Source organism: Elgaria multicarinata, chromosome 11, assembly GCF_023053635.1.
Source record: "Elgaria multicarinata webbii isolate HBS135686 ecotype San Diego chromosome 11, rElgMul1.1.pri, whole genome shotgun sequence".
Classification (NCBI taxonomy): domain Eukaryota; kingdom Metazoa; phylum Chordata; class Lepidosauria; order Squamata; family Anguidae; genus Elgaria; species Elgaria multicarinata.
Window position 1 is genome coordinate 19,995,908 of NC_086181.1, and position 27,227 is coordinate 20,023,134.

At 43.9% G+C, this 27,227-nt stretch overlaps 2 protein-coding genes across 2 annotated transcripts in view; both read left to right on the forward strand.

Annotated features, from left to right (window-relative positions):
- The first annotated feature begins 2,822 nt into the window (after positions 1–2,822).
- LOC134406715 (olfactory receptor 2AP1-like) lies at positions 2,823–3,812 on the forward strand. Its single transcript, XM_063138246.1, has one exon. The coding sequence runs from the start codon at positions 2,841–2,843 to the stop codon at positions 3,810–3,812; it is 972 nt and encodes a 323-aa protein (XP_062994316.1). The 5' UTR covers positions 2,823–2,840.
- A 7,904-nt stretch (positions 3,813–11,716) lies between these two features.
- The window catches only part of LOC134406716 (cytosolic phospholipase A2 gamma-like), a 43,317-nt gene continuing 27,806 nt past the window's right edge, over positions 11,717–27,227 (forward strand). Inside the window, exons 1-2 of the mRNA XM_063138247.1 lie at positions 11,717–11,795; positions 25,575–25,625. Of these exons, the coding sequence (XP_062994317.1) occupies positions 25,591–25,625 (35 nt within the window). The 5' untranslated portion in view covers positions 11,717–11,795; positions 25,575–25,590. The remainder of the gene's footprint in view (positions 11,796–25,574; positions 25,626–27,227) is intronic.

Below are 27,227 nucleotides of genomic sequence, written 5' to 3' on the forward strand. Positions count from 1 at the left end.
AGAAAGATAAATAAGCACAGGATGTAGTCAGATAATGCAGGTTTGAGCATCATGTAGTGGGTTTTTTTTTTATTGCATAGACATACATTTTGTGGAGCTAATGGAATAGTACCATAGCATCTGTATCTAGGATTCCTAATATGCTGAGAGCAGAGGTCAAAGCAGCAATGGAAGAAACTTGTTTGAAGGTACAAAGGTCTCTGTGTGTGTATGTGTGAAGAGAGAGAGAGAGAGAGAGAGAGAGAGAGAGAGAGAGAGAGAGAGAGTTCTAGAAGAATTACGAAATGATCATATTGGGAGTTTAACCTCTCTCAAGACTTCTTGCAAATATTCTGTTGGTTTTGCAACACAGTATGGGATCCCTGAAATCTTTTTAGCTTGAGTACTGATGAAGGTAACATATATTTTTTTGTAATTGTTTCGGTGCTGTAGAATATGTTTACAGTTACGATGGTCCTCTCTCATTTTGTGAGGGCCCTCTTTATAGTGCTGAGGAACATGTCTTGCTCCCAGAAGTCCCATCTTTAATCTGTACCTTATCTAGGTAAAAGAGCTTTTGGCAGCAGGGCTATGAGAGACTTCTGGTTGATGTATTTGAAAACTGAGGGCCACTACCAATTAGAGTGTGCTAGATACATGTGTATTGTGAGACTTTTTTTTTTTAATAAGTACTTATGGCAGTTGGTATTTGCTTTGCCTTATTCCTTTGCAAGTGGAGAAGGAAGCATGGAATAAAGACTCCAGAGCTTGGGATAAACTAGGACCTTGTTATTAAAGAATAAAGGATATTCAACCCTTCCCTGGATCTGCATGTTAAAGTGTGGGAATCTCTGTCCTTATCTCAGGCCGCTTGCCTGTCTTTATGGGTGAGCCACTGTCCTAAGACAGGAGTCGGGTAACCCAGCCATTCTCTTATGAGACACTTTGAAATTTTGGGGACACCACCCTATGTCACCCCCACTCAGAGCCGTATAACTCTGAATAGATGAGGCAGGAGGATCTCCAAAGCATACCATATCCTGACATGGGAGCCATAAAATTCATGATGAGCAGGACCTCTGGACATGCCAATCACCTAAAGGTGCCAGAGTGGTCACTGTCCCTATTCTGCTAAATGAAATTCCTGCACATCCCTACAGCAAATCAACCTATTTCCCCAACCTCCTCATATAACCTCCAGTATGGAGGAGGCAAAAACCTCTCCACCATTTATTGCGAAGGAAAAAAATCCTACTCAGCCCTGCCTCCAAAAGGAGCAACTAGCTAAATCCCATACTAGATGAAGGGAAGGAGGGTGGGAGCCAGAGAAGTCGATTTGAGGTGGGCCCAGCTTTTTATAGGCTCTGCCCCACCCTTGCCTCATGTGGCCCACATGCATAGGACATGGGAGACCTTTATTCCCCTCCTCCCCACCCGCAACGGCCGCTTTTCCTGCCCAAGCCATGCCGGCTGGGCAGGTATCAGATTCGTTTTTTTTAATACCTTGCTCCTTTATGCAGCACCATATGGCACTTATCCTGCAATCCTCAGACAGAACACTACAGTAGAGTCCCACTGAGTCCAGGAAACAAAAATGATTAAAGGTATCTGGTCTGAAAGTTCAATCTACATCTCATCAACGTGAAGGTAAAATCTATCATAGATATTAATCATCAGAGATAGGGCCAAGAATTTTAATTTGCTTTAAAAAAAAAAATCTGTCAAGCCTTTGGTTTGAATAGAGCACCCCTCTGTGAATTGCACCTTCAGTCTATTGAAGTCAAAACCTGCCCAAGGTATAGTGGGCTACATTTGTACATTAACATGCTCTAGAGTGGCACTTAGGGCTTGCCTTGAGGCACATTTGCCAAAAAGGTTCACCATCACATGTTTACATTAATGAGATGTTCAGTTACAACTATTGTTTTTGTCCTACTTCTGTGCTTCTCAGAGGCACCTGGTTGGCCCCAGTAGGGGAAAAAATGAATGAAGGAAGGAAGGAATAATTAAAATCAACCCACCTATTTCTGGAATTAGGCTGAGCAACAGTAAATTTGCAGTAAAATGGTTGTGACCACTCTTAACTAATATCCAAGAGCATTTTGGGAATTAATTGGAAAATATTTTACTAATCTCCTGTATTAACACTATACTCAAGAAAATCCCTTGCCTCTCTTGAAAGCTTCTGTTGGTAGCTGAAACAAATGTTAGCCAAATTTAAAATGTGTTGTAATCTTTAATTCAAATAGAGTTGGCCCAGTTGCACTGTATAAACAATAGCAATTAAAAAAGAAGACTATATTAGGGACATCAGGGTTTGTTTGATTTTACTGCATTAGAGATACGACCTAAAAATAAGTTAATTCTAACAACACACATTGCTTTCCTGTACATGCAGCATGGGACTGTTTAACCTTCCCATCTCTCCCTCAAGTAAGTTACATTGTTTTGATAATACCCAGCTATGTTTTTCATTCACACTCCAGCTGCCAGGGGTTCAAGAGTGTTAGCAATGGCACTTCTAAGCTTTTGTAACTGCATCAGAAATAAGTTATACCCAATACAATGTATCTGGCCACTGTGGATATCAGAAGATAAGAAGAACCTTGCTGGGTCACACCAAAAGTCTACTTAGTCCAACGTTCCGTTCCCACGGCAGCCAACCAGAAGACTCACTGAAGTTCACAAGGAGGATATGAGTGTGGTGGCAACCACCTACTCAAGTGCTGATACATTAGTTTGGAGTACTATCCAAACTGGAATATTTATGTAGTTAGAGCAATTCCATTCACTTACTTAATGATTTATTTTATGGCTTTGGTTTCTTTTCCAGGAACTTTATTTGTTGGCTGAAACCATCAATGGCAAAAAGGGAAAGGGTTAATGAAACGGTGGTGACAGAATTCATCCTTGTGGGATTTAAGACTCTACCTGAATTTCAGAATCTCCTCTTCATTATGTTTTTAGCCATCTACATGGTGACAATCGCTGGAAACATCCTTATAACGGTAGTAGTTCTGGCTGATTGCCACCTTCACAGACCCATGTACTACTTCCTGGGGAACTTATCTGTTTTGGAAACTTGCTATACCTCAACCATCCTTCCTAGGATTTTAGCCAGTTTTATAACTGACTACCATGGGATTTCTTTTAGCGGGTGTTTTCTCCAATTCTATTTCTTTGCTTTTTTAGCTGGAGCGGAAAGCTACCTCTTATCTGCAATGTCATATGACCGTTATTTAGCTATTTGTAAACCACTACATTATGTAACCCTCATGAGCAGGAGTTTGTGTGTTCAATTGTCCCTCGCTTCTTGGATCATTGGCATAGTGGCTAGTGCATTTACAACATTTTTCACTTCACAGTTGAAGTTCTGTGGCCCCAATGAAATCGACCATTTCTTTTGTGATTACACACCGCTGCTAATGCTCTCCTGTAGCGACACTCAGCAGACAGAAATGCTGATGTCAGTCCTGGGCTCCATCTGCACCATGCCACCGTTGTTGTTGACCCTGGCCTCCTATGTTTCCATCATCTGCACCATTTTGAAAATCCCTTCAAACAGTGGCAGGAGCAAAGCGTTTTCCACTTGCTCCTCCCACCTTATTGTGGTCACAATTTTCTATGGAACCCTAATCATTGTGTACATATTACCAAAACCCAATGCACTGAAGAATCTGACCAAAGTTTTCTCAGTTTTCTACACAATCTTGACCCCCATGATCAATCCCTTCATCTATAGCCTGAGAAACAGAGAGTTTAAGGAGGCCCTCACAAAAGCCATAGGCAAACTTGTGTCATTGAGAATAACTCAGGGAGTCCAACCTCAGTAACAAAATAAATAATAAAGAAATACAATGAAAGGAAAGAAGGAAGGAAGAATATTCCAGTAGTTCTGTGTGCTGCAGACCACTTTCTCCTTCAGAAAACCCAATTGAAATCTACACATCAATGGGGTTGTGATGTGTAAATGAAGTGTTAGACTCCTGAGGTGGTAGAATGTCCTGTACTATTTCAGCTGCAGGTAGGATATCACATTTTTAATCCCCCTCTGGATACAAGCTCTCTCCTTTCCACATGCACAAACAGAAAACAAACAGAGCAGGGTATGAAAAGAACAATGCTTTATGTGCTAGGGTTTGTTTTTGTTTATTTATTTATTTTCAACTTGCAGTAAAGTTGTTTGCATGTTTTATCATGGTGAAACATTCAGTAATGGTAACCCCAACTCCATCTGCATTTTGAAGTGGTAAAGTTCACTTTACCATGTCAGCTTTGGCATTTATTTATAGGGATGTGCTCCGCTTCTAATCGGACCGGCGAATTAGAAGCGGAGCGGGGGGCTTCGCCTGCCCTTAAGGCGGAGGCGAAGAGGATTGGGGGGCCGGTGTAGTGTGGCGAAGAGGATCGAGGTGAAGGCGGATCCTTTGCCTCGATCCGGAGCTCTGCCGGAAAGGTAAGTGGGGTTTACCGGGCCCTGCCGCTGTCGCTGTCGCCCATGCGGCGACAGCAGCAGGGCCTGGTAAACCCCCCTCCTCTCCCTTACCTGCCTCCGTCCGCGGTCCGTCGCCGTCTTCAATTGAGCCCGTGGTTCCAGCAGGAAGTCTGGGCCGCTTGCGGCCCAGACTTCCTGCTGGAACCACGGGCTCAATTGAAGACGGCGACGGACCGCAGACGGAGGCAGGTAAGACCCCCCTCCCCCTTGGTCCCTTACCGGGCTCTGCCGCCGTCGCCGCATGGCCGGCAACGGCGGCAGGGCCCGGTAACCCCCCCTATGGGGGGGGAACGGAGCTCCAATCCGGATCCGGAGTTCCGAGCGGAGCGGAGTAGGCACAGGCGGAGTGGGGGCGGGGCGGAGCGGCCCGATCCGAAAATGGCGGATCTGAAAGTGAAGCGGAGGGGGGGGGTCCGTGCACACCCCTATTTATTTATGCTTTTTGAAATTTTGTGTATTTATCCCTTAACTTTTGATGAAATGATTCTCAGGATCTTAACAATATGAGAGATTACAATCATCACCACCATCACCAGCTGTGTCCTTCCTCTCACTACTGCAACTGACACTGGGAAGTTGAAGATGAGTGTTCTTTATTGAAGGGAGGGGAAAGCAAGCACCCTGAATATGCTCCTTTTTGATCCAGGCTGGTCTTCCCATTGCTGTTGTTGTTGTTGTTGTTATTCCCTTTTCCCTCTTGCAAGGAACCCAAACCCTCCTCTTCCTCTCTGTTTTATCCTCACAACAACCCTGTTAGGTACCTCATACTGGCAGTCAATGAGTGGGGACAAGAACCCAATTCGCCTGAGTCCCAGTCCAACACTCTAACCACACTGGCTCTCAACTAGGGATGTTGCAGGCAACTGGGGTGGGTGGGTCAAGATCTGGGAATTTCTCACTGGCTGGGCCCAACAGATGCTAGTCTGTGAATCCCCATGCTTGCCCGACTCAGCACATGTCTCTAATTTTGCATAAATGCTACCTTTTCAGCTGCCATTTGCGCGTGCACACTCACTGGTAAGCTGTCATTTTATGCAAAATGGCAGCTTGGCAAGGGAGTGGGAGGCCGCTGGCTGCTTGATAAGCATGAACACAGGTGAGTGCGTCCATCCCTACTCTCAACTGTAGTGTTTTTCCGGGGAAATGGTGGAAAATTTCATTTCAAAAATATATTTATTTAATTTATTACATTTATATCCGACCTTTTTTCCTTCAAGGAACCCAAGATTGCATACATAATCCTCCTTCTCCTCCTCTCTATTTTTATCCTCACATCTACAACCCTGTGAGGTAGGTTGGGCTGAGAGTCTGTGACCGGCTCAAAGTCACCCAGTAAACTTGCAGGGCCAAGTGGGGACTAGAACCCGGATCTCACGGCGCCCAGGCCAACACTCTTCGTTTTGTGACAGAACAAAGGCCAGAAAGAGCAGGAGATGCATGGGAGGAAGACATCATCCTCTAAAGGATGCTTGAAAACCATGAGTGGGCAGTAACAAGCGTGCAATGAAATGCTCATGTGATGATGCTCTAAGTTGCAAGCTACAAACCACTTTACTCCAGTGAAGATACACTTGGGATGGATGGAACCATGAGTAAATGATTAATGGACTTTCACATGTGTGAGTGGGTCCAAGGTAAGGTCTCAACCTGTCCAATCTCAATGAACCCAACTCCCAACCCCTGACCTCCCCCCTTCGGCTTTGTTTGTTCATGATTTCACTGTTCCTGCTTTAACTAAGTCCTTCTCAGTCATTCTTTCAACTTTTCCATGCCAGTGATTTCTCTTTGGAACACCCTCCGATTTCTCAGTTGTTCTATATTGGCTCTGTGTGCCTTTGTGTAGAATTAGGCAGTGAACCCATTTCCCCCTCTTCTAGTTAGGAAAAAGAAATTAAATAACTTTAATTAAGTTTCCTACAGGTTTGTGTGTGTATATTTATGGTATTTTCCCTCCCCCCTTCCATGTCTTTTGCTTTGCTTTTTCACTAGGAAGTTCAGCACACATTCGTTCTTCTTTCCTCCTAATGAAAGTTGGGGGTGGTGGTAAGGGTTAGGGTTGCATTTCCCCCGTTATTTTGGTTGCATTCTCCCTTTGCTCCTCATTTCATTCAGTACATTTTGTATTCCTTCAGAGTTTCTTCATTACCATTTTTATTTTTATTATTTATTTACCCTGCTCTTCAGCCAAAACAAAGGCTCACAGACCAGATTACAAAGTTTAGTAAAAAGATTTAAGGGTATTTATTTATGTATTCTCTTTTCACCTGAAATTCCCTGTTTTGTGTATTGAAGGCAGAATGAAAGCAGTATATAAAAGGCAGGATCTAAACTACTGCTTTATAGTGGTACTGAAGTGCACTGACAACTGTTGGGGCCCACATCTACACCAAGCAGGATATAACACTATGAAAACTGTATGAAAGCAGTATACGGCATGTGTCATGGGCCCCAACAGTTGTCAGTGCACTTCAATACCACTATAAATCAGTAGTGTAGATCATGCCACTTTCATAGTGCTATTCCCCCTTGTTATGGATTTCAGAACATTTTTTATCCCATCCCATTCTGATCCCATTTTTTCTTTTGTTTCTGGTTTTATTTAGTATATTTTACATCACATCAGCATTTATTAATGTATAATTTACAGTGTTATTTATTTAGTCATTGGCCTTTCTCCTGAAATCCCTTCTGTTTTGTGTAACTTGGGCGGGCAGTTTAATCTAACATGGTAGGGAAAGGATGGGGCCATGAGTTGGCCCTTCTTCCAATGCAACAGAGGCAGTGTGGTATAGCAGCTAAAGTGTTAAGACTGGGAGTCAGGAGATCTGAATTCTAGTCTCCACTCTGCCATGTAAGCTCACTGAGTGACTTTGGGTCAGTTGCAGACTCTCAGCCCAACCTGCCTCACAGGGTTGTTGATGTGAGAATAAAATGGAGAAGAGGAGAACATCACTTTGGGTCCCTTAAAAAGGGGGAAAATAGGATACAAATGCAATAAAGAAATAATGCCACCATATTTTACAATGAAAGAGCCATAAATAGCACTCCTCAAACATCATAACTCTTTAGCCCCTGCACCCATTCTTCGGAAAATTTGCAGGTTTCTTGTCTGAGGAGACCTCTGTTATGTGTGCTAATTTCATACATGTTGCCCAAAAAAATCATTGGGAGTGGGGAGGGAATGTGAGGCAAATATCTTTCCCCCACAAATATTTGAGGACTCCCTTCCCCCTGGAACTGCAACAAATATAACCCCCCCGCCCAGTTTTCATATTTAGGGACATGTTTAGACTGTCATTTTCAGAACACTGGTCCAGCAAAGGGTTTCCTTTGCTTGATACCCTTGAAATATCAAGGCAGCTCTTGAACACACACACACACACGGCTCTGCAGCTATAGTTCTGAAATTTTGCAGGTGTTCTCCCCTCAGAAGGGAAACCATCCATGTTATTTCCATCCAGTTCCGCCACTAAATTGGAAATAAAGTAGTTTCCTTTAAAACAAAAGTCAAATTACAAAGGTGTGTAGCACAAAGACCCCTACATCTATTTTCCTCCCCCCTGAAATTTGGAAAGAGTAATACCATCTTTAGTGGCTGCTGTGCCTGAAAATGACATCCAGTTATGACCAAGAAAAAATGCTATAGCCAATTTTTTTAACTTCCCTTGATAGTCAATGGGAGTCATGAAACCTCAGATTTTTTTTATTCTTAACTCAGGTTTGTTACCCAAAGCAGAGTGGAGAGGCTCCAAATCAGTGAGCTAATGTGGGCCATTTTCTGAAGAGCTGAATCATAGTCTGGGATTGTCACACACCTCTTGTAGAAACTATAGCAAAATACACTACACACATGAAAATAGGTGAAACAAATTAGCAAAAGTCTGTTAGACTAACGTAACAACAGATTAAACCTGTGATCAATGACAAGCAATTGTAAATATGTAATACAATGCTCCATTAAAGAAAGTGAACATGAATATGTGTCAATTATTGCGACTATTTAGCCATTATTAATAATCATTATTATCACAAATCATTACTATTATCAGTGTGTCAATATGAATAAGAATTTCACCACTAGAGGATGGTTTGAAGGCACATGATGTAGTAAACTTCCTGAATTTATGGAAGTATGGGTGTATTCAATGCCTGGATGAGGAAGTGCTTGGAACCCTGTTTATGCATGTGAGCTCTATGATGAAAGAAAGCTGGGATATAATGAAAGCAAGTACTTAACCCTTTAAAATTGCACATGAAGGATAATTCCACAATATAGGCCATACGTTTTCACCAGACGTTCTCCCCACAACAAATGAATCTGGCAACTCTACTAACTCATATTCAGCTTGTGTAGATCACAAGCTGAATATGAGCCAACAGTGCGATATGGCTGCAAGAAAGGCAAATGCTATTTTGGGCTGCATTAATAGAAGTATAGCTTCCAAATCACGTGAGGTACTGGTTCCTCTCTATTCGGCCCTGGTTAGGCCTCATCTAGAGTATTGCGTCCAGTTCTGGGCTCCACAATTCAAGAAGGACGCAGACAAGCTGGAGCGTGTTCAGAAGAGGGCAACCAGGATGATCAGAGGTCTAGAAACAAAGCCCTATGAAGAGAGACTGAAAGAACTGGGCATGTTTAGCCTGGAGAAGAGAAGATTGAGGGGAGACATGATAGCACTCTTCAAATACTTAAAAGGTTGTCACACAGAGGAGGGCCAGGATCTCTTCTCCATCCTCCCAGAGTGCAGGACACGGAATAACGGGCTCAAGTTAAAGGAAGCCAGATTACGGCTGGACATCAGGAAAAACTTCCTGACTGTTAGAGCAGTGCGACGGTGGAATCAGCTACCTAGGGAGGTTGTGGGGTCTCCCACACTAGAGGCATTCAAGAGGCAGCTGGACAAGCATCTGTCAGGTATGCTTTAGGGTGGATTCCTGCATTGAGCAGGGGGTTGGACTCGATGGCCTTGTAGGCCCCTTCCAACTCTGCTATTCTATGATTCTATGATTCTATGAACTCTCAGGAATCAGTGTGGTGCAGTAGGTAAATGCTTTGATGGGGACTGAAAAATTGGAGTACAAATTAAGACTGGTTCAAAACACGTTCCCTTATTTTGGATGTCCGTTCTCTCCCCCTCACCCAAATTCAAAGAGATTTTTTTTATGGTAAGTGACAAGGAGCTGTGCTTACCTTATTAATCATACAAGGTGGACCAGAAGTCTTTCTTGCTTTAACAAGTTTTAATACACAGTGCATGTGCTGGATGCAATGTAAGAGTTCAAAGATTCCTGGCCTGGCAGCACTTCCTGTAATACCTGTTGGACTTGTTGAGTCCCATTTGAAGTACAACATGAAGTCCAGTGCTACCACCATATTTCAAAATGGCCACTAGAGGGCTAACCTGTTGTGCTGAATACCAGTTTGCAAAGTGAATAAAGGAATTGGATTCCAATCTCATTCACCTGAGGATGGGGCTGATATTATTATTTTCAATATGGGTCAATTTAAATATTGAATGTTGCAATGCAGCTCTCTGGTGCAAAATAGAAAAAAAATGCTTACCAAAAATGTGTACATTAGGGAAAGTTGCAAACAAAAATGCATGCAAATGTCTCTGCAGACTTGGGGCTCATCTACACCAAGCAGGATATTGAATTATTAAAGTGGTATATAAAAGGCAGGAGCCACACTACTGTTTTATAGCGGTACTGAAGTGCACTGACAACTGTTGGGGCCCATTGACACATACCATATACTGTTTTCATAATGCTATATCCTGCTTGGTGTGGCTCCTGCCTTTTATATACTGCTTTCATACCACTTTCATAGTGCAATATCCTGCATGGTGTAGATGAGCCCTTGGTTTAAAACTTGAAAACGGATGTGGGAATGGGTCAGAGCAGAATTGCACGTGGCAAAATGTGACTATTGTTGAATGTTGTAGGAAGCAAAATAGTCACTTGCTCTGCCCCTAGATATAGCTCTTTTTCTTACTATATGGGTATACATGATCACCACATTACTATGCAATAGAGATGGTCAATTTCAGGACTACCAAAATGTTTCATCTTTAACATCACCCAGGATCATCCCCTATCCTTTCTAGGAGACACGGCAAATGATCTGGTGCAGGAATGTTTCTGCTCCATCCCACCAAAGAGCCTTTTTGCAGTTATTAAAGCCATGTCCGCATGCAGTTGGTGCATTTGCATTTATGCCTTCTCCTTTTACTAAGGGCAATCCTTGTTTTATGGTACCCATCCTTGGTAAATGGCTGCTGCTGCCGCTGCCGCTGCCACCGCCGCCTCCTCCTCCTCCTCCTCCTCCTCCTCCTCCTGCCTTTAAAGAATATATATTAGTGTAAACTGCTAGCATTGCCACACTTCAAATTTCATCCTTTCCCCCTTGACCTCTCTAGAAATTGAATGGAAAACTCTATAAATCTCTGTAAACACTGTCATCTATTCCCTTGCACACATGTGTGTAAATGCATCTGCATGAATATTATGGCACCATGTAGTGCACAGACTGCCATTTCATGTTGCAGCTGGCAAAACTGAACTGTTTGGAAATGCATTAGGTAGGACTGTTATGTTTATCTAGTTTATCTTTAATGGACAGAATAAACATGCTCATTGATTTACAAAAAAAAATGCAGGACAAGCTGTTTGCAGAATAAATCAATACATCCTACAGCAAATACTGTCTGGTGGGCGGGTGAGTGGGTAGCAAAAAGTAATCAATCAAGCACTGAGCAGTGCTATGAAGAGTGTTACAAGTATTTCCCCCTATTTCCATCCATATGCCTGCCATTTCACCAACAAAGCAGAGTAGAAGCTGACGGTGGCTATTGCTCCCCAAAATAAAACCTAATCTGGTGACTACGGAAGGAGGAAACACAGTTACGGATTCTCTTCGTTACTCTTTTTTTTCTCCAAGTGTTAAACTCAGTTCACCCTAAATTTTTGAGAATTTGCCAGTATTAAATTCACTTTTTTCTAATCTTTGAGAATAATGTATAATGTTTAAGAGAATGAAAACAGTCATGTTAAATCGGATTAAGGCCACAATCCAGATATATTTAAAAATAAGTGTCATTGAGTTCAATGTGTCTTACTCCCAGGTAAGTGAGTGTAGGATTACAGCCTAAAGTTTCAATCTGGGTACATATTTACATTTATATTATATGTAATGAGTGTTTTCTAAATCCTTAGTTTAGAACTCTGTGGCTGAAGCACCCAGAGAAATTACGTCTTCTCTGTGGAAAGAGAAATCATAGCAAGATATAGTCAGAGAATTCTGGTTGGAAAGTCAAGCATGGTAAGTTTTGCTTGCTTATTTGTTTGTTCTATTTGTAGTCAGATATATCGTAAAATGAATGGAAAAGTACCATAGGATTCATATCTAATCTAGTTCTCCTGATGTTCTGAGGGAAGAGGTCAAAGCACCAACGGAGAAGCATGTTTAAAGATACAAAGGTCTGAAAGAGCGTGGGTGGCAGTGGATAAGAGAGTTCTATGGTCATCACAAATCATCAGACTGGGTGGTTGACCTCTCTCAGGACCTGTTGCAAGAATTCTGTTGGATTCACAACACAACAATGGGTCTCTTGAAATCTTGTTAAGACGAGCATCTATGAGCAGAACATTTATGGAACAGGTTAGATAGTGGAAGATATCTTCTGCAGGTCTTCATTCATTATGGGAGGGCTGATAACTTGCTGGATGTTCCCAGTTTCAGTTCCCCGGTAAAAGGACGTCAGGTGACAAAGCTTGGAAAAACCGTGAGAATGAAACTGGGCTAGATGGTGCAATGGTTTGAGACAGCCTGCTTAATTATTTATTATACGATATATAAACAATTACACATCAAGAGAAAACAACAAATTAAAATGCAAACTCTCCCCTAAAAGCCAATAAAAGCAGGGTCATCAATTAATCAGTGGCTTCCCTGAAAACAAATACAAAAACCAAAGTGCCATGGATGCAAGCCTAAAGGCCTCGTTCCTGGTGGTTTCCAAGCAGATCTCCAACCTATCTGGCACCACCAGGAGTGTCTCTTCAGAAGACCTTGGTGATCATACACAAAGATAAGGGAGGAGCATCCTCCATATTTATGGTCATGCACAGTGATCCTTATGAGGTGTTCAGGGCTGAGATATGCAAGATATTTCACAGCTCTCACCCTATATATGGAGCTGGTCGGGCTGGTTGCAGCTGAGTGAGCATTGCATAAGAAGGGGGGAAACATTTACCTCTGAACCAGCTTGGGGCCCTGCCCCTCTCAAGCCAGCTGGAGACCTGACGTGCTCAGTATGCCCACCCATTCCAGAAAGGTGCTGGGGCCACTTTTTCCAGCCCCTTCCTCCCCAGCCACTCGAGTGGAGGGAGAAAATATGCAATTTCCCCTGCCTTAGGGAAATTGCAAAAAGGTTCCCCCCTTCTACTATAATGGTGGCCATTAGCATGTCTGGGGAGTTGTGCACTTTCTGGAGGCTCCAGAAGTACGCATTGCCACTGCTAGGCTAGGTCGGCTCCTCCAGAACAAGGCCAGCCAGGCAGCACTTGGTGAACTCACAGGATGGGCAACCCACAAGTTCTTCATGACCTAATTAAAACAGCTTTACATAATTTGGGGGTTTGAATCGTGACCCACAAAATAGAGCCAACATGGCTGCTCTAAATTCCACACCTGAGAATGGAACAGCAAATTCTGGGTGGACATTTCAGCTCACCTGAGAGCTGTATCTGTGTAATTTGTGGTTGGGTCTCTCTCATGACAAAATCCTTTCCATAAAACTAGGCATGTGCTCCGCTCCGATTAGGAGCGGAGAAGCAGTAGCGAATTGGCCTGCTCCGCCTTACCCAGAGGTGGAGTAGAAGTGGACCGCGGACCCCTAGAAGCAAGGCGAAGAGAAGCGCCCATTTTTCGGAGCTCCTCTTTCAGGCGGAGCACTCCGATCACCATCTTGAAAACATTTCGCCCATAGGATTGCATTGCGGGAAATAATCGCGGATAACTGGGTTGTTTTTGAAGCTATCGTTCTGAAAATTCTTGTGCTCAAAGAGTCGTGGATGGGGGTCATTTTGAGACTACTCTCACCTCTCTGCATGGTGCAGGTCGCGCGCTAGAATTTTTTTTAAAATCGGTGGGAAAAATACCTTTTTCAAAGGGCTGAGGGGCAGAGTCAGCTCCCGGTCATGATGATCCCAAAGCTGGAGGAGGGCATAGGCAAAACGGGTAACTTGGGATTCTGGGAAACTTCTCCTTCTTCATCTGAACGGACTTTTCCCAGTGTTTTTTAACACAGTAGCCCCACCAAATGCACAAACACAACCTGAAATCATATACTAAGCCAAGAATAAGAGATAGAAACACAGCACTGCTACCCACCCTAACTTTGGGGAACAACTGAAAAGATGTGGTGCAAGGGGATGAGCTCCCCTAGGGCATCTCATTGTGGACGTGCCCCCACTCTCTCCTGTACTTGGAAGGCCATCAGAGCCTTCCAAAGAGAGTAAAATGGTGGAGCAATGCCTATCATGAGTTGAAGTGAGCGTTTACTTCTTAGTGGTGGAGCGATGCCTGTTATGAGTTGAAGTGAGCGTTTCCTTCTCAATCTCAGAGCTGTTGGTGAATCAATGGCTTTCTTGAGCTGAACTGGCAGCTGCTTCCCCTCCCCCGGGCACGTCCCCCTATTGCTGGTAAAAGACAGATATAGCCTTTTTTAAAAAATTCTTCTTGCTGTTTATTGAGCAACACTGCTGCTTTTAATTCCACCCCTCCTTTGTTTATTTGTTTATTTATTCCATTTTATATGCATTACTGGCTTATCCTTGGCTCACTTCCTTATGCCCCCAGAAATGCCAGCTGCATGCCTGCCTGCCTTCCCTCCCTCCTCCCCTGCCCACCTCGCAGGGATGTTGTGTGTGTGTGGCTTTGACTCAGGGGAGAAGTCCTTCCTGCGCTCACTTGGAGTTTTGGAAATTCCAAATTTTGCAGGTTTAAGCCCCGCCAAAAAACAGGGGATGATGGGACTGCCTTGAGTCTCGGCATGCGGCGTCTGGATAAGCTTTCATGGTGGCGAGTTTGAGGTTTCTAACGTGCAAATTGACGGAGCTATGGAAAGGGGTGTGAATGGGGTGCCCGATTTTCAAAAATTCCCCAAAAATCAGGGGATGATGGGATTGCCTTGAAACTTGGCGTCCATGTGGACACATGGATAAGCTTTCATGGTGCCAAGTTTGAGGTTTCTAACGTGCAAATTGACGGAGCTATGGAAAGGGGTGTGAATGGGGTGCCCAATTTTCAAAAATTCCCCAAAAATCAGGGGATGATGGGATTGCCTTGAAACTTGGCGTGCGTGTGTATACATCCATGAGGTGTCATGGTGCCAAATGTGAGGTTTCTAACTTGAACAGAAAAAAAGTTGTTTAATTTTTTATCTTTCAATGCAACCTTATGGGGGGGAAAACGGAGCTCCGATCCGGATCCGGAGCTCTGAGCGGAGCGGAGCGGAAGTGGGCGGAGCGGGGGCGGGGCGAAGCGGCCCACTCCAAAAATCGCGGATCTGCAAGTGAAGCGGAGCAGGGGGTCCGTGCACACCCCTACATAAAACTGTTGTTAAATGAAAGCAAAACCTTAAAAATGTGGCATGCCTGGGACAATTCCTCATCCTGAGACCCAAGACAGAACATGGAAAATTATGTGAACAGTGACTCTGTTTACACAGTGGCCAACCAGCCATCGGCCAGAGATGAACAAGCAAAACATGGTGCAACAGCAGTCTCCCACCCATGTTCCCCAGCAACTGGTGCTAACAGCCTTACTGCCTCGAATAGCACACAACCATCAGGGCTAATACACAGGCCAAAGACACAGACTATGCAATAGACCCAAGTGCTAACTGCCCCTACATCTATTCAGGCAACACTGTCACAAGGACCCAACAACACCAGTCACACCATCAAGGGCTCTTGCACCTGCATCCTTATATAATTTCTGTTACAGGCCATCCCTGACTTTGTCTATTGTTAAGTTCTTAATAAACACATGCACATAATACGTGCCTTATTTTTTTCACCACTTTTTTCAACTGCACATTATCAGATTTCCAACTGCACATTTCCCCCCAACTTCACATTTTGTGCCCAACTGCACAATAAAAAAAACCCCCTGAAACATGGAAATGTATCCATTTCCAATGGTAGGACTTGTGAGGATTGTAGAGAAGGGATGGAGCCGCTTGGTGTTCCGGGGGGACAGGACCCCCCAGACTCCCAGAGGCTTCACATACCTGCTAGAGGCTTGCAGTTTCACACATCCATGCACATATCACTGATTTCTGAAACCAATATAGCATGTCCCCAAAATGTTGTATGGATATAGGGTGACCATGTGGAAAGGAGGACAGGGCTCCTGCATCTTTAAAAAGGGAATTTCAGCAGGTGTCATTTGTATGGAGGCAGCATCTGGTGAAACTCCCTCTTCATCACAACAGTTAAAGCTGCAGGAGTCCTGCCCTCCTGACCAGATACAAAGGAGGGCAGGGCTCCTGCAGAGTTAACTGATGTGATGAAGAGGAAATTTCACCAGGTGCTGCATGCGTACAAATGACACCTGCTGAAATTCCCTTTTCTGAGCAATTGCTAAAGATACAGGAGCCCTGTCCTCCTTTTCATATGGTCATCCTACATGAAGATAAATTTGAGATCATGAATCCATTTTCACTCCAAAAAGAGGGAGGCAGGATTCAAAATCAAAAGAACTTTGTTAGTATTAAGGGTTTCCCGTGTTCACTTGAGCGCCAAAATGCTGTGAAATTACAGCTATTCAGGGCTCAAATTCCAGTAATAATAATCCCCCAAACTGTTTGGGAATTATTATTGAATGAGCTCAAAGAAGCTAATTGGGAAATTGAAAGATATGTCATTCTAATCTTTCAGGTGCATGCTGTTCTGTTTTGCTTCCTTTTGGTGAAAACAGAAGAAACTAGTGCAAGAGAGTTCCTCTTTTTCTATCTCTTCAAAAACGAGGAAGTAAGAAACCTGAAGATACACCAAACTGGATGGCCTAACATTTTAAACGTTTGCTGTTAGTGCTGTGCTGAAAATTTCTCCCATTAGAATTTTGACCATTCCCATTCAGTTTCATAGAAAAGAAATTGCTTTCAAAAACGAATTCGAAGGAACAGAAATTGTGGAGAAATTCTCATGGGTTTGGTTGAGAGTTCTGACGCTTACCTTACTTATGAGATGGCTGAGGAGTATGTGTGAGTGTCCTGACTTTCATTGCAGGAACATCTCTCTCACAGGCTGTAGCCTCCTTGGCTTCCAGCTCTTCCTACCCAGGGAAAGACACCATGAATGCATTCCTCACATAGGATCTTTTCAGATCAAGAAGTGCAGGCAGCCTGGGAGAGAGCAGAGCAATGGTGAGATGTGCAATTCAATAAAAAGAAAAATACAGACTGTACCCTCATCCAGCTCACAGTCAAAAACACTACCAACACACATTCAAAATTAATTTAAAATGCCTTGAGAATGAGGCAGAAAAATGGAAGCCTCTTTCAAAGGGTAGAAAACTTTCAGGAAATTGGAGGGCAGTTGTTGGCCCAGTGTTAGCTCCACCCTTTCTCTGGAGTATGATGCAACACCACCCCTCCCCTCTTTTCATGAATGGGATTTCATGAAAGGTGTCGTTTTGCCAGCACAAGCATTAGAGACATTAAATGTATCCACAATCACCCCTCAGAAATGTAACATGTGGAAGACTCTAGAAAAAGTGCTGAACCCTGTAAACAGCCCAGTGAGCTTTGGCTATGGGACTGTATAGAAATGTAAGAAATCATACATCTATAAATAAATGGGCTGAGCAAAAATTTCTCAGAATGTGTGTTTCAGAGGCCTCATCTACACCAAGCAGCATATTGCACTATGAAAGCGGTATGGGATGTTGCAACCTTAAAGAAGCTAAGCGGGTCTAGGCCTGGTCAGTTTCTGGAAGGGTTGAGAGAGATTCTCATGGGTTTGGTTGAGAGTTCTGACGCTTACCTTACTTATGAGATGGCTGAGGAGTATGTGTGAGTGTCCTGACTTTCATTGCATGAACATCTCTCATGGGAACCCCATATACATTGATTCCTGAATTGAGCAGGGGGTTGGACTTGATAGCCTTGTAGGCCCTTTCTAACTCTGCTATTCTATGATATGATTCTATGGAAGCAGTATATGAAAGGCAGGAGCCACACCAAACAGCTTTAACTGTTGTGATGAAGAGGAAATTTCACCAGGTTCCCCATTTATACAAATGACACCTGCTGAAATTCCCTTTTCAATACAACTGTTAAAGATACAGGAGCCCTGTCCTCCTTTTCATATGGTCACCCTAGATAATCTGCACCAAGCAGGACATTGAAACTTTGAAAGCAGTATAGAAGTAGTATATAAAAGGCAGGAGCTATACTACTGCTTTATGGCAGTATTGAAGTGCACTGACAAGTGTTGGGGCCCATTGATATTTATAGTGCTATATCCTGCTTTGTGTGGCTCCTGCCTTTTATATGCCTCTTTCATATCACTTCCATAGTGCAATATCCTGCTTGGTGTAGATTAGGCCCAAGTGGACCCACAGGGCAGGAAAGAAAGCAAAGAATCGAAACAGTAGAGCTAAACTTTGTCTTAGGCTATTATTGGCTACATCAAAATTGCTCCAAAGTTGCCTACCTCCATTCTAATGTTTCACCTCACCATGGGGGTAAGGAGTGATTGCCTTAACAGGCCTCGATTTTTAAGAAAACTGGCTCTATGAGTGTATACTGTTTGTGCTTGCATTTGATAACAATGAAGTAATGAGTAATACATTACAGGCTATCACCAGTACTTAAGTTTGATCAGTTGCTAACAAGCTGGAAATGGGCCACCACCTTAAGATGTAAGAGGGGAAAGGGGAAATGTGCTGAATGGATGAGAGCTGAACTGGGATGATGGGGAAACATTGTTCTGGGAAGTCAAGTCATAGGATCACCCTGCACTACTTGCCTTTTGGCTCATGACTTCCACTTTCACACAGATGCTGAGAGAGATGCTCATATTCCTGATTAAAGTAACCGCATGTAGCATGTACCCAAAGAGTGGCACAAATGAGATCATTTATCTCCAAGAGGAGGGAGGGCAAGACCTGCCCAAACTGGAGAAAGGGATGGGTATAAAAACAGAATAAGCAAAGGGAAGATTAAGTGAGTGAGAAGGCAGGAGAAGACAACCAAGTGTGTCTCTAAGTGTGTTGAATCCAGACTTTTGAGCTTTAAAGAAGAACTCCTTACCATCAAGAATCTAGAACATGTGTCATCTTGCCTTGTCATGAGCTGACTGGAAAAGGTTCAGGCTTGGTTTCCATCTGAAGATTAGATGACTGGCAATCACTTTTGCTGAAGGTGTAACATTCAAAAGAACCATCCCCATTTGGTAAATATATCTGCTGTTGTGGTTGGAGCCTTGGGGTCTAATGTATCCTATTTCTGTTCCATAACATTGAATTGCACCCTTTCCTTTTTGTGCCCTGAAACTCTGTTTGTATAGATATGGTCTAACTCTTGTAAATCCTTACATAAGACCATGTGACATGGGTTATCATGGTAATGGAAGGAGGGGAATATAAGGGAGTGGCAGTTGGGAGTGGTTAAGAGAGGAGCGAGAAAGAGAAGAGGAGGAGGAGGAAGAAAAAGGAAAGGAGGAAGGTTTTCGAGGGATTTGAGGAAGATAAGAAAGAGAAGGTGATGTTGGACAGAATGGCTGTAAGAGTTCTTACTAATAAATACTTAAGTTTTGTAAAAAGAAGGGCTTCCATGTTTGACTAAGTCCTGGTGCCTCACCCAGATTCCTTACTTATCATTATTTTGGCCTCATGAACAGGATTTGGAAAAGGGCATCTGAGGGCTTAGGCAAGCATGGAAGGTGGGGACAGACAGGGTCCTGCAAGACAAATCCCTGTAGCCCTCCCTATGGCCCCATACTATGCTGGAGCTCCCTTGTTTCCAACCTATTCTGGGGAGTTGGGATGATGTGCTATGCTAGCTGACATTCGGGAAAGAATGGAGGGAGTGCTAAAAACCCTGATACACAGGAGGTGGGGATTATATTGGGACAGTTGGAAGGTGCAGCCAAAAGTTGAGATAACTCAGGGACTCAAAGTGTGTTAATGGTTAAGTTGTTACCAATAAATTCTTAAGTTTCATTAAAAGAAGGGCTTCCTTATTTGACAAAGTTCCGGTGCCTCACCCAGATTCCTTACTTATGGTTACACCTATATATTCCTTCCACCACAAAACCTATTCAGGCAGAGTGAAGAAAATTCCTATTGAACCTCAGGTGAATATGGTCTCCTTAGAACAAGCAAGTTGAGTATGAATTTTTGTGGCTATTGTCTCCGCTTTTGATTAGGTTCAGAGAAAATAGAGGACCCTTCTCCAACCTGATACATTCCAGATATTCAGGACTACAAATCTCAGTATTCCTGGCCATTTGTCATGTTGGTTGGGGCTGATGGGAGTTGAATCCTAAAACATCTAGAAGGTGCCAGTTTGGGGAAGGCTGAAATAAAAGGCCATACACAGCTACATCAGCTGTGAAATTCCCTTCTCCAGGGAAGACCCACAAAAGCCCAGACTTAAGCATTTTTATAGGGGGAAAAAGTGTATTTCTTCTCACATTAGGGTTTGTTGGGCAGGAGCAGGGAATGATCCATAAAACAGTATTTGTTCTAACTCATGGTATAGTGATTAGCCTGTAATAACAGAGGAACAACCATTTCCATCCAGATGATTGTCAGTGCTCCACCTGGCTCACCCCCCCCAAAAAAAATATCTATCCACTTGCTTATGTATTCATCATGGTGTCCCACTAAGATGCTTCAAATAAGGTACAACAATCCTGGAAATTAGGTTAGATTGGGTGATCATGCAGTACAGTTCATAGCTGATGGAAAAACAATAGTGGGAAAAGGTTTGTGTTCAAGTTGCCCTTGTGGGCTTCCAAGAGTCATCTAGATGGCAAAGGTGGGAGGCAGGATGCCGCAGTAGATGATTAATGTGTTCCAGCATGGCTCTTCTGATTTTCTAAAGTAGGTTTATCAACTTATGTGAAGAAAGTAATCCAAAAAAAATACTGCTTCTCTAATAATAATAATAGACCCTGAGGTCATCCAGTGGGGTAGAAGAGCAAGCAAAATTAGTTGATTAGGGATTTGAGCAACGGTCTTTCAATTAAGATAAAACACAGGATCACATATTCATAACAGTAGTGCCTGATGGTCATGTGAAGTTATTCATTAGTAAGCTATGGATGGTCATCCACAGCCCATACAAAAGTAAATAAAAATCACATTAATTCCATTGAATTCAGTACAGTTGCCTAAAGGACAGGGATGTATGAGAAATTATCTTCAGTGTGTTTTTGATCAAATGAACACAGACCTTAACAGAATCAGCACTTGGTCTGTACATTTCCAAGGTAGTGATGCGATCCATGGAAGATGACAAAATATGTTCAAAAAATGTGTTTATTTGCAAAATATGCATAGAAAAGCTGTGTAAACACCTTTTAATCAATGGGAGAAAAATGAGTACATTTTTTTAAAAAAAAGTGCAACATTGATGCATATATTTGGGGAATGTATATGAAAATCCAGACAAAATCATGTTCCCCCAATGATTCTAGAGTAAGCTTTCATTAAAGCAAAACAGACATTGCCCACCGACTTCCTTTTAAAGCAAAATGCACATTTTTAAAAAAAACTGCCAAATGTTCACAAAATTCAGCAACAACAATTTTGTCAGCGGTAGGGGGTTCCCTGGGATGGAAATTGCCTCTGAAGCTGCCTACCCCCCACTGTGATATATCATCTCACCATGGTGGTAGGGAGTGACTGCTTTAATGGCTCTTGATGGTTAAGAAAATTGGCTTGACATGAGTGCAGCTACTGCTTTGAGGCTGGGTGGACTATACTGACTGTGCTTCCATTTGAGCACAATAAAGAGATGAGTGGTATATTGCAGGTTACTATATTGCCACTTATGACCTGTACTTAATCTCAATCAGGCGCTACCAAGCTGGAAATGATTTTGAACTAACAAGGGCAAGAATTTTAAGAAGGAAAAGACAAAGACTGGGTTCACATGACATGATAACCCACACTCCATGTTTAAATATGGGTTGTCATTGAACCGTGGGTTGCCGTTGAACCATGGGTTATTGTGTTGTCTGAACTAGTGCTGTGCTGAAATCCTACCTGCCCTTTTACAACCTCTTCGCTTTCATGTGAAAGGGGCAGTTGTTTTTCTGTCTCTTTCGTTGGGATGCTGAGAATTTTGGAGAAATTGAGGGTGCAGGGCTTCAGTGCTTATCTTACTGAAAGGAGAGAGATGATGTTGTGTGCTTTTTCTTTACCTTTTCCCCCCAGTTCTGTCCTTGCAGCCTCTCCAGCTGCTTCAGCTTCTCGGAAAGCCCACTAGAGGATTTAACCAGGACTTCCTTGCTTGGGACTTTCCAGTACTTCTGTCTGCTGAGTGCCTGAAAAGCTGAGTTCTTCTTCTTCTCTTTCTCCTTCCCCTTTCCAATAAGGCAAAACCTCTTGAGATCATCTAGGGGACTTTCCAACAAACTGAAGCAGCCAGAGAGACTGCAAAGATAGAACTGTAGGGGGGAGCCTAAAGAAAGAGCACCCACCTAATGGCCACTTCCTTACATTTAGGGAAGCCCTGAAGCCCTGGACCCTCACCAATTTCTCCAAAATACTCAAGTTTCCAATGAGAGAGACAATTTCCAGGCACAACTTCTTTTCACCCTCCCTCCCTCTAACGAATGGTCGAACCTAAATAGATTTTTTTTGAAAAACAAAAACAAAAAACCAAACAAACCAGCACAGTACTAGTTTGAAACAGAAGTGGGTTTTTTTTGCGATGTGGCTTATTGTTCTTGAGCAAGCCATTGTAAGAAACCATGGTTTCTGGATGGATTCTGAACTCTGGGTTGTTCTGGGTTAAAAAAACATGGTTTGTTAGCACAGTTGGGTTTGAACAATACAACAACCCGTGGTTCAAGGATAATCCACACTCAACCAGTGAGTGTGAGTTATTGTGTTGTGTAAACCCAGTTGAAGTGTACAGAATGAGGGAGAAATGAATAGGGATGATTGGGAGGCGTTGCTCTGTGAGGTTGTGGCATAACCTAGTGCTACAGATTATTGGCTCATGGCTTACAGAAGTGAATGGTGAGAAATAATGAGACAAGACACAAGAGTGGGATTAAATATGGGCCACATTTATTAAAAGATCTGCAACAAGGGAGAAGGCCTAAGCGGGCATCATCTATTGGCCACTTGTGAGGCCATTGTTGGGATCAGGTGAGGCAATCACTGCCCATCAAGTGGTGCTTGTTCATTTGCCACCAGACGGGCTTCTCCCTCCAGGGGTAGAGAGGCCTTCCGGTGTTAAACCCCCCCTCAGGCAGCAGGGCTTTGAGTGGTTTGAGGAGTGGTGGCCTCAAAGTTAACCCTTATCCTGCCAGCTGGTGCCACAGGGCTCCCAGTGGTTGGCCCTCAGGGATTACCTATCACAACAATGGTGCCTGTGAATGCTCACCAATTTATACCTCGCACCAGATGCTCGCTCCTATCTTCCTACCCAACAAATGTGAAGAAATAAATCAACCTAATTATAACACCCTACCTGTCTTGCAGTGTGAAGTAGGCAAGAAAACTCATAACCAAGTTAGATTATGAGCAAAATGTTCCTACTTAGCCTCGAAAAAACCAGTGAACCCACACTGTCTACAGGGAAGTGTTAAGCCACACAGCAAACGAGCCAGCTGGGAGGGAGGGGTGAGTCTGCTTTTATACTTGTGAATCCCATCCTAGTGTGAGTGGTGTCAAATGGAGGTACCCTATGGCTAACCTCCATGTCCCATAATACCACCGTCACCCGTAATTTTCCTTCCCACGCCCAGGCTTGGCTGGGCATAAGCAGGGCCGGCGCTACCATATAGGCGAATAAGGCAGTGGCCTAGGGCACAGATCTCAGAGGGGCGCAGCATGGCCTGTCAGATCTGCAGCCTCTGGGACTCACAACCTGTCGCCCGCTTCCAGCACCGCTGCAGGCTCTTCCCAGCCGGCGCAGACGCTTCATGACTGAGAACGGTGGCTGCCACCGCCAGCAGATGCCTGGAATTGGCACAGCCCTGCCGAGCAGACACAGCAGGCAGGAAATACTTGCAACACCTAACAAAACTCTCTCTCTCTCTCTCTCTCTCTCTCTCTCTCTCTCTCTCTCTCTCTCTCTCTCATATATACATGCCATTTTCCATGGTCTTGCCCATGGCTCCAGGCATGTCCCTCTCGTCTGCAGGCAGCTGGACTTCCTGTTGTTGTTGTTGGAGGGAGCGAGGTGAAAGGTGAGAGCAGGACCAAATGCCGCAGACCCCCATTTCTGGGCAAATCCACGACCCCGTTTGAAAGAGAGAGGGCAAGAATGTCCGCTTTAATCAATAGCTGCAGTTGCTTTGCCTTTGAAGCCCAAGCAGCAACATAGCACGACATCAAACTCTTCTCATGCAGGACACAGGGTTGTGTGGGTGGGTGAGAGAGAGAGAAGGTATCGCAGCCTTCCCCAAACTGCGCCCTTTAGATGTGTTGCACTAAAAATCCCTCACTCCTGAGCCAATTGGTTGAGGAGTATGGGAGTTGTAGTCCAACACATCTGGAGGGCACCAGACTGGGCAAGAGCTGCTGCACACAGGTTGCTCTAATTCTGAAACAAAAGGAAACGGGGTAACTGGATTCTAAGAAAAATACTTGGGAGTGTGGCGTGGGCCAGGGAAGTGTGGTGACTGCTTTGAGGCATTACTTATGAGTAAGTAGGTGTTTGTCATAGGTATTTCCTTCATTTAAAAATAAATAATCCTGGTTTAGTTAGACTTAGGGCAATCATACACATGTCTACTCAGAAGTAATCCTCAGTGAGTTAAATGGTGCTTACTCCCAGGTAACTGAATATAGGATTGTCACCTAGGTATGCTTCCAGGAAGAGGGCTTTGAGAGCTATGAATCTAAAGGTTTGGCATACCTATTCCATCTTTTTCCCTTAATGTTTTTTTTTTTACTGGAGAGAGAAAAATTACAGGAGAGGTGGGAAAACACAGGAGTAATACAAGAGGAAGACGCTGTCCCCTGGACCCCCTGTAAAACCTTGTTCTGTGTGTGATGGTGGGGCATGCATGGACGTCCACATGCAAGCAAGGAAGGGGCTAAGCCAAAGCAGTGCTTTTGCACCCCTCCGAGCGCCTTCAGTCTCCGTGCGAGATGGTGGGTGCCCCCTTGTTGGATTTGCCAAAGATAATCAAAAATTGATTATTGTTACTTATTCTTGCAAGTTAAAATAAATTTAGCAGTTTCAAGTTTTGTGCTTTTTATTTTTTCTACAAAACATCTGTTCTTAAAAATTGATGTTGGCAATTTTTTTTGGCAGGGGTGCAAGTAGCTCGCCTTGCCTAGGGTGCCAAATAGTCTGGCCCTGGGCATAGGTGTAAGGCATTTCTGGTTTCACACAGAGAGATTGTTGACAAAAGAGATTTATGCATGCATTGTTGATTTATCTAATTGATATTGCATTCACACCAAAAGTTGTACAAATGAGATCATGGATCAATTCTGTCTCCACGCCGAAGGAGGCTAGACCAACGACCCTTTCAACATTTTAGTCTTATTTGGCATTCTCAATTCAAGTACAGTAAACATGCAAGGAGAGGGAGCATGTGAGCCCCGTCCCCACTGGCATCTCTCTCAATCACCTGCTTTTCAAGGAGGATGACTTTGTGAAGAGGAGTAACACCCCATCACAATGAAGGCTATCCACAGGATCCAGAATGCCAACTTTCCAGAATGATTTATTAATCTAGTAAAGAATATTAGTTTGTCCCCCTGCACTCTGTTCTATGCATGTTGATTTTGAAGAAATGCCTGCTGGCTTCTGTGCTCTTTCCACCTTGAATGCAGGTATTTAATGACACAATAGGAAACTTTCTAAAACTGTTTCCTTTTTTGTCACAGAAAAAATCTGAAAGCCATGGATTACTCGAAAAAAAAAGTGGAAGTGAAAAGGTAAGAAATCTACCACAAAGTGGAAACCATGTTCCTCTTTCTGATTGAAATAGCCTTTGTTTGCTTCCTTCTAATACTATGTTGACTTGTTTGGTTCTTGATTTAAACAACCACAAATAAAGTATAGGACCTCTGTCTGGCTTTAGTCAAAAGCAGGTGAAGCTTTAATAGCTTTACAAAGTTCCTGACAGCTAATTCTCCAATTCACCAATTTATCTTTAGGGAAACTAAGCATACCAAAAAAGTGTTCACAAATTCCTAAGCCTGCATTCACAAAGAAGTGCACTTGAAAAATGTGCAACTTTGTCAAAATATGCAGCTGTCTTTAAATGCATAACTTTCTCAAAATGCACACGTTTTAAATCAACCATGTGTTAGCCTTGGTTTGGTACCAAGTAGGGGTGTGCACGGACCCCCCGCTCTGCTTCACTTCCAGATCCACGATTTGTGGATCAGGCCGCTCCGCCCCGCCCCCGCTCCGCCTATGTCCACTCCGCTCTGCTCGGAGCTCCGGATCCGGATCGGAGCTCCGTTTTTTCCGCCCCATAGGCTTGCATTAAGCTAAAAAAGTATACAACTTTTTTTCTGTTAAAGTTAGAAACCTCAAGTTTGGCACCATGACACCTCATGGAGGTATACACACGCACACCAAGACTCAAGGCAATCCCATCATCCCCTGATTTTTGGGGAATTTATGAAAACCGGGCACCCCATTCACACCCCTTTCCATAGCTCCGTCAATTTGCATGTTAAAAATCTCAAACTCGCCACCATGAAAGCTTATCCAGGGGTGCACACGCATGCCAAGACTCAAGGCAGTCCCATCATCCCCTGATTTTTGGGGAATTTATGAAAATCGGGCACCCCATTCACACCCCTTTCCATAGCTCCGTCAATTTGCACGTTAAAAATCTTAAACTTGCCACCATGATAGCTTGTCCAGGGATACATACGCACGCCGAGACTCAAGGCAGTCCCATCATCCCCTGATTTTTGGGGAATTTATGAAAATCGGGCACCCCATTCACACCCCTTTCCAAAGCTCCGTCAATTTGCACTTTAGAAACCTCAAACTCACCACCATGATAGCTTGTCCAGGGATACATATGCAAGCCAAGACTCAAGGCAGTCCCAACAGCAGAGCCCGGTAAAGGACCAAGGGAGAGGGGGACCTTACCTGCCTCCGTCCGTGGTCCGTCGCCGTCTTCAATTGAGCCCGCGGTTCCACCAGGAAGATGAGGGCGGGGAGGGGGGTTACCGGGCCCTGCCGCCGTCGCCGCATGGGCGACGGCGACAGCGGCAGGGCCTGGTAAACCCCACTTACCTTTCCGGCGGAGCTCCGGATCGAGACGAAGGATCCGCCTTCACCTCGATCCTCTTCGCCACACTCCGCCGGCCCCCCAATCCTCTTCGCCTCCGCCTTAAGGGCAGGCGAAGCCCCCGGCTCCGCTCCTGCTTCTCCGGTCCGATTAGAAGCGGAGCACATCCCTAGTACCAAGTTACTTGAAGGTCTGCTTTCACCCATATCAGCCAACCCTGTGAGAGCAACACAGCAGAAGGCCTTCTCTCCAGTGGCCCCCCACCTTTGGAGCAAACTCCCAT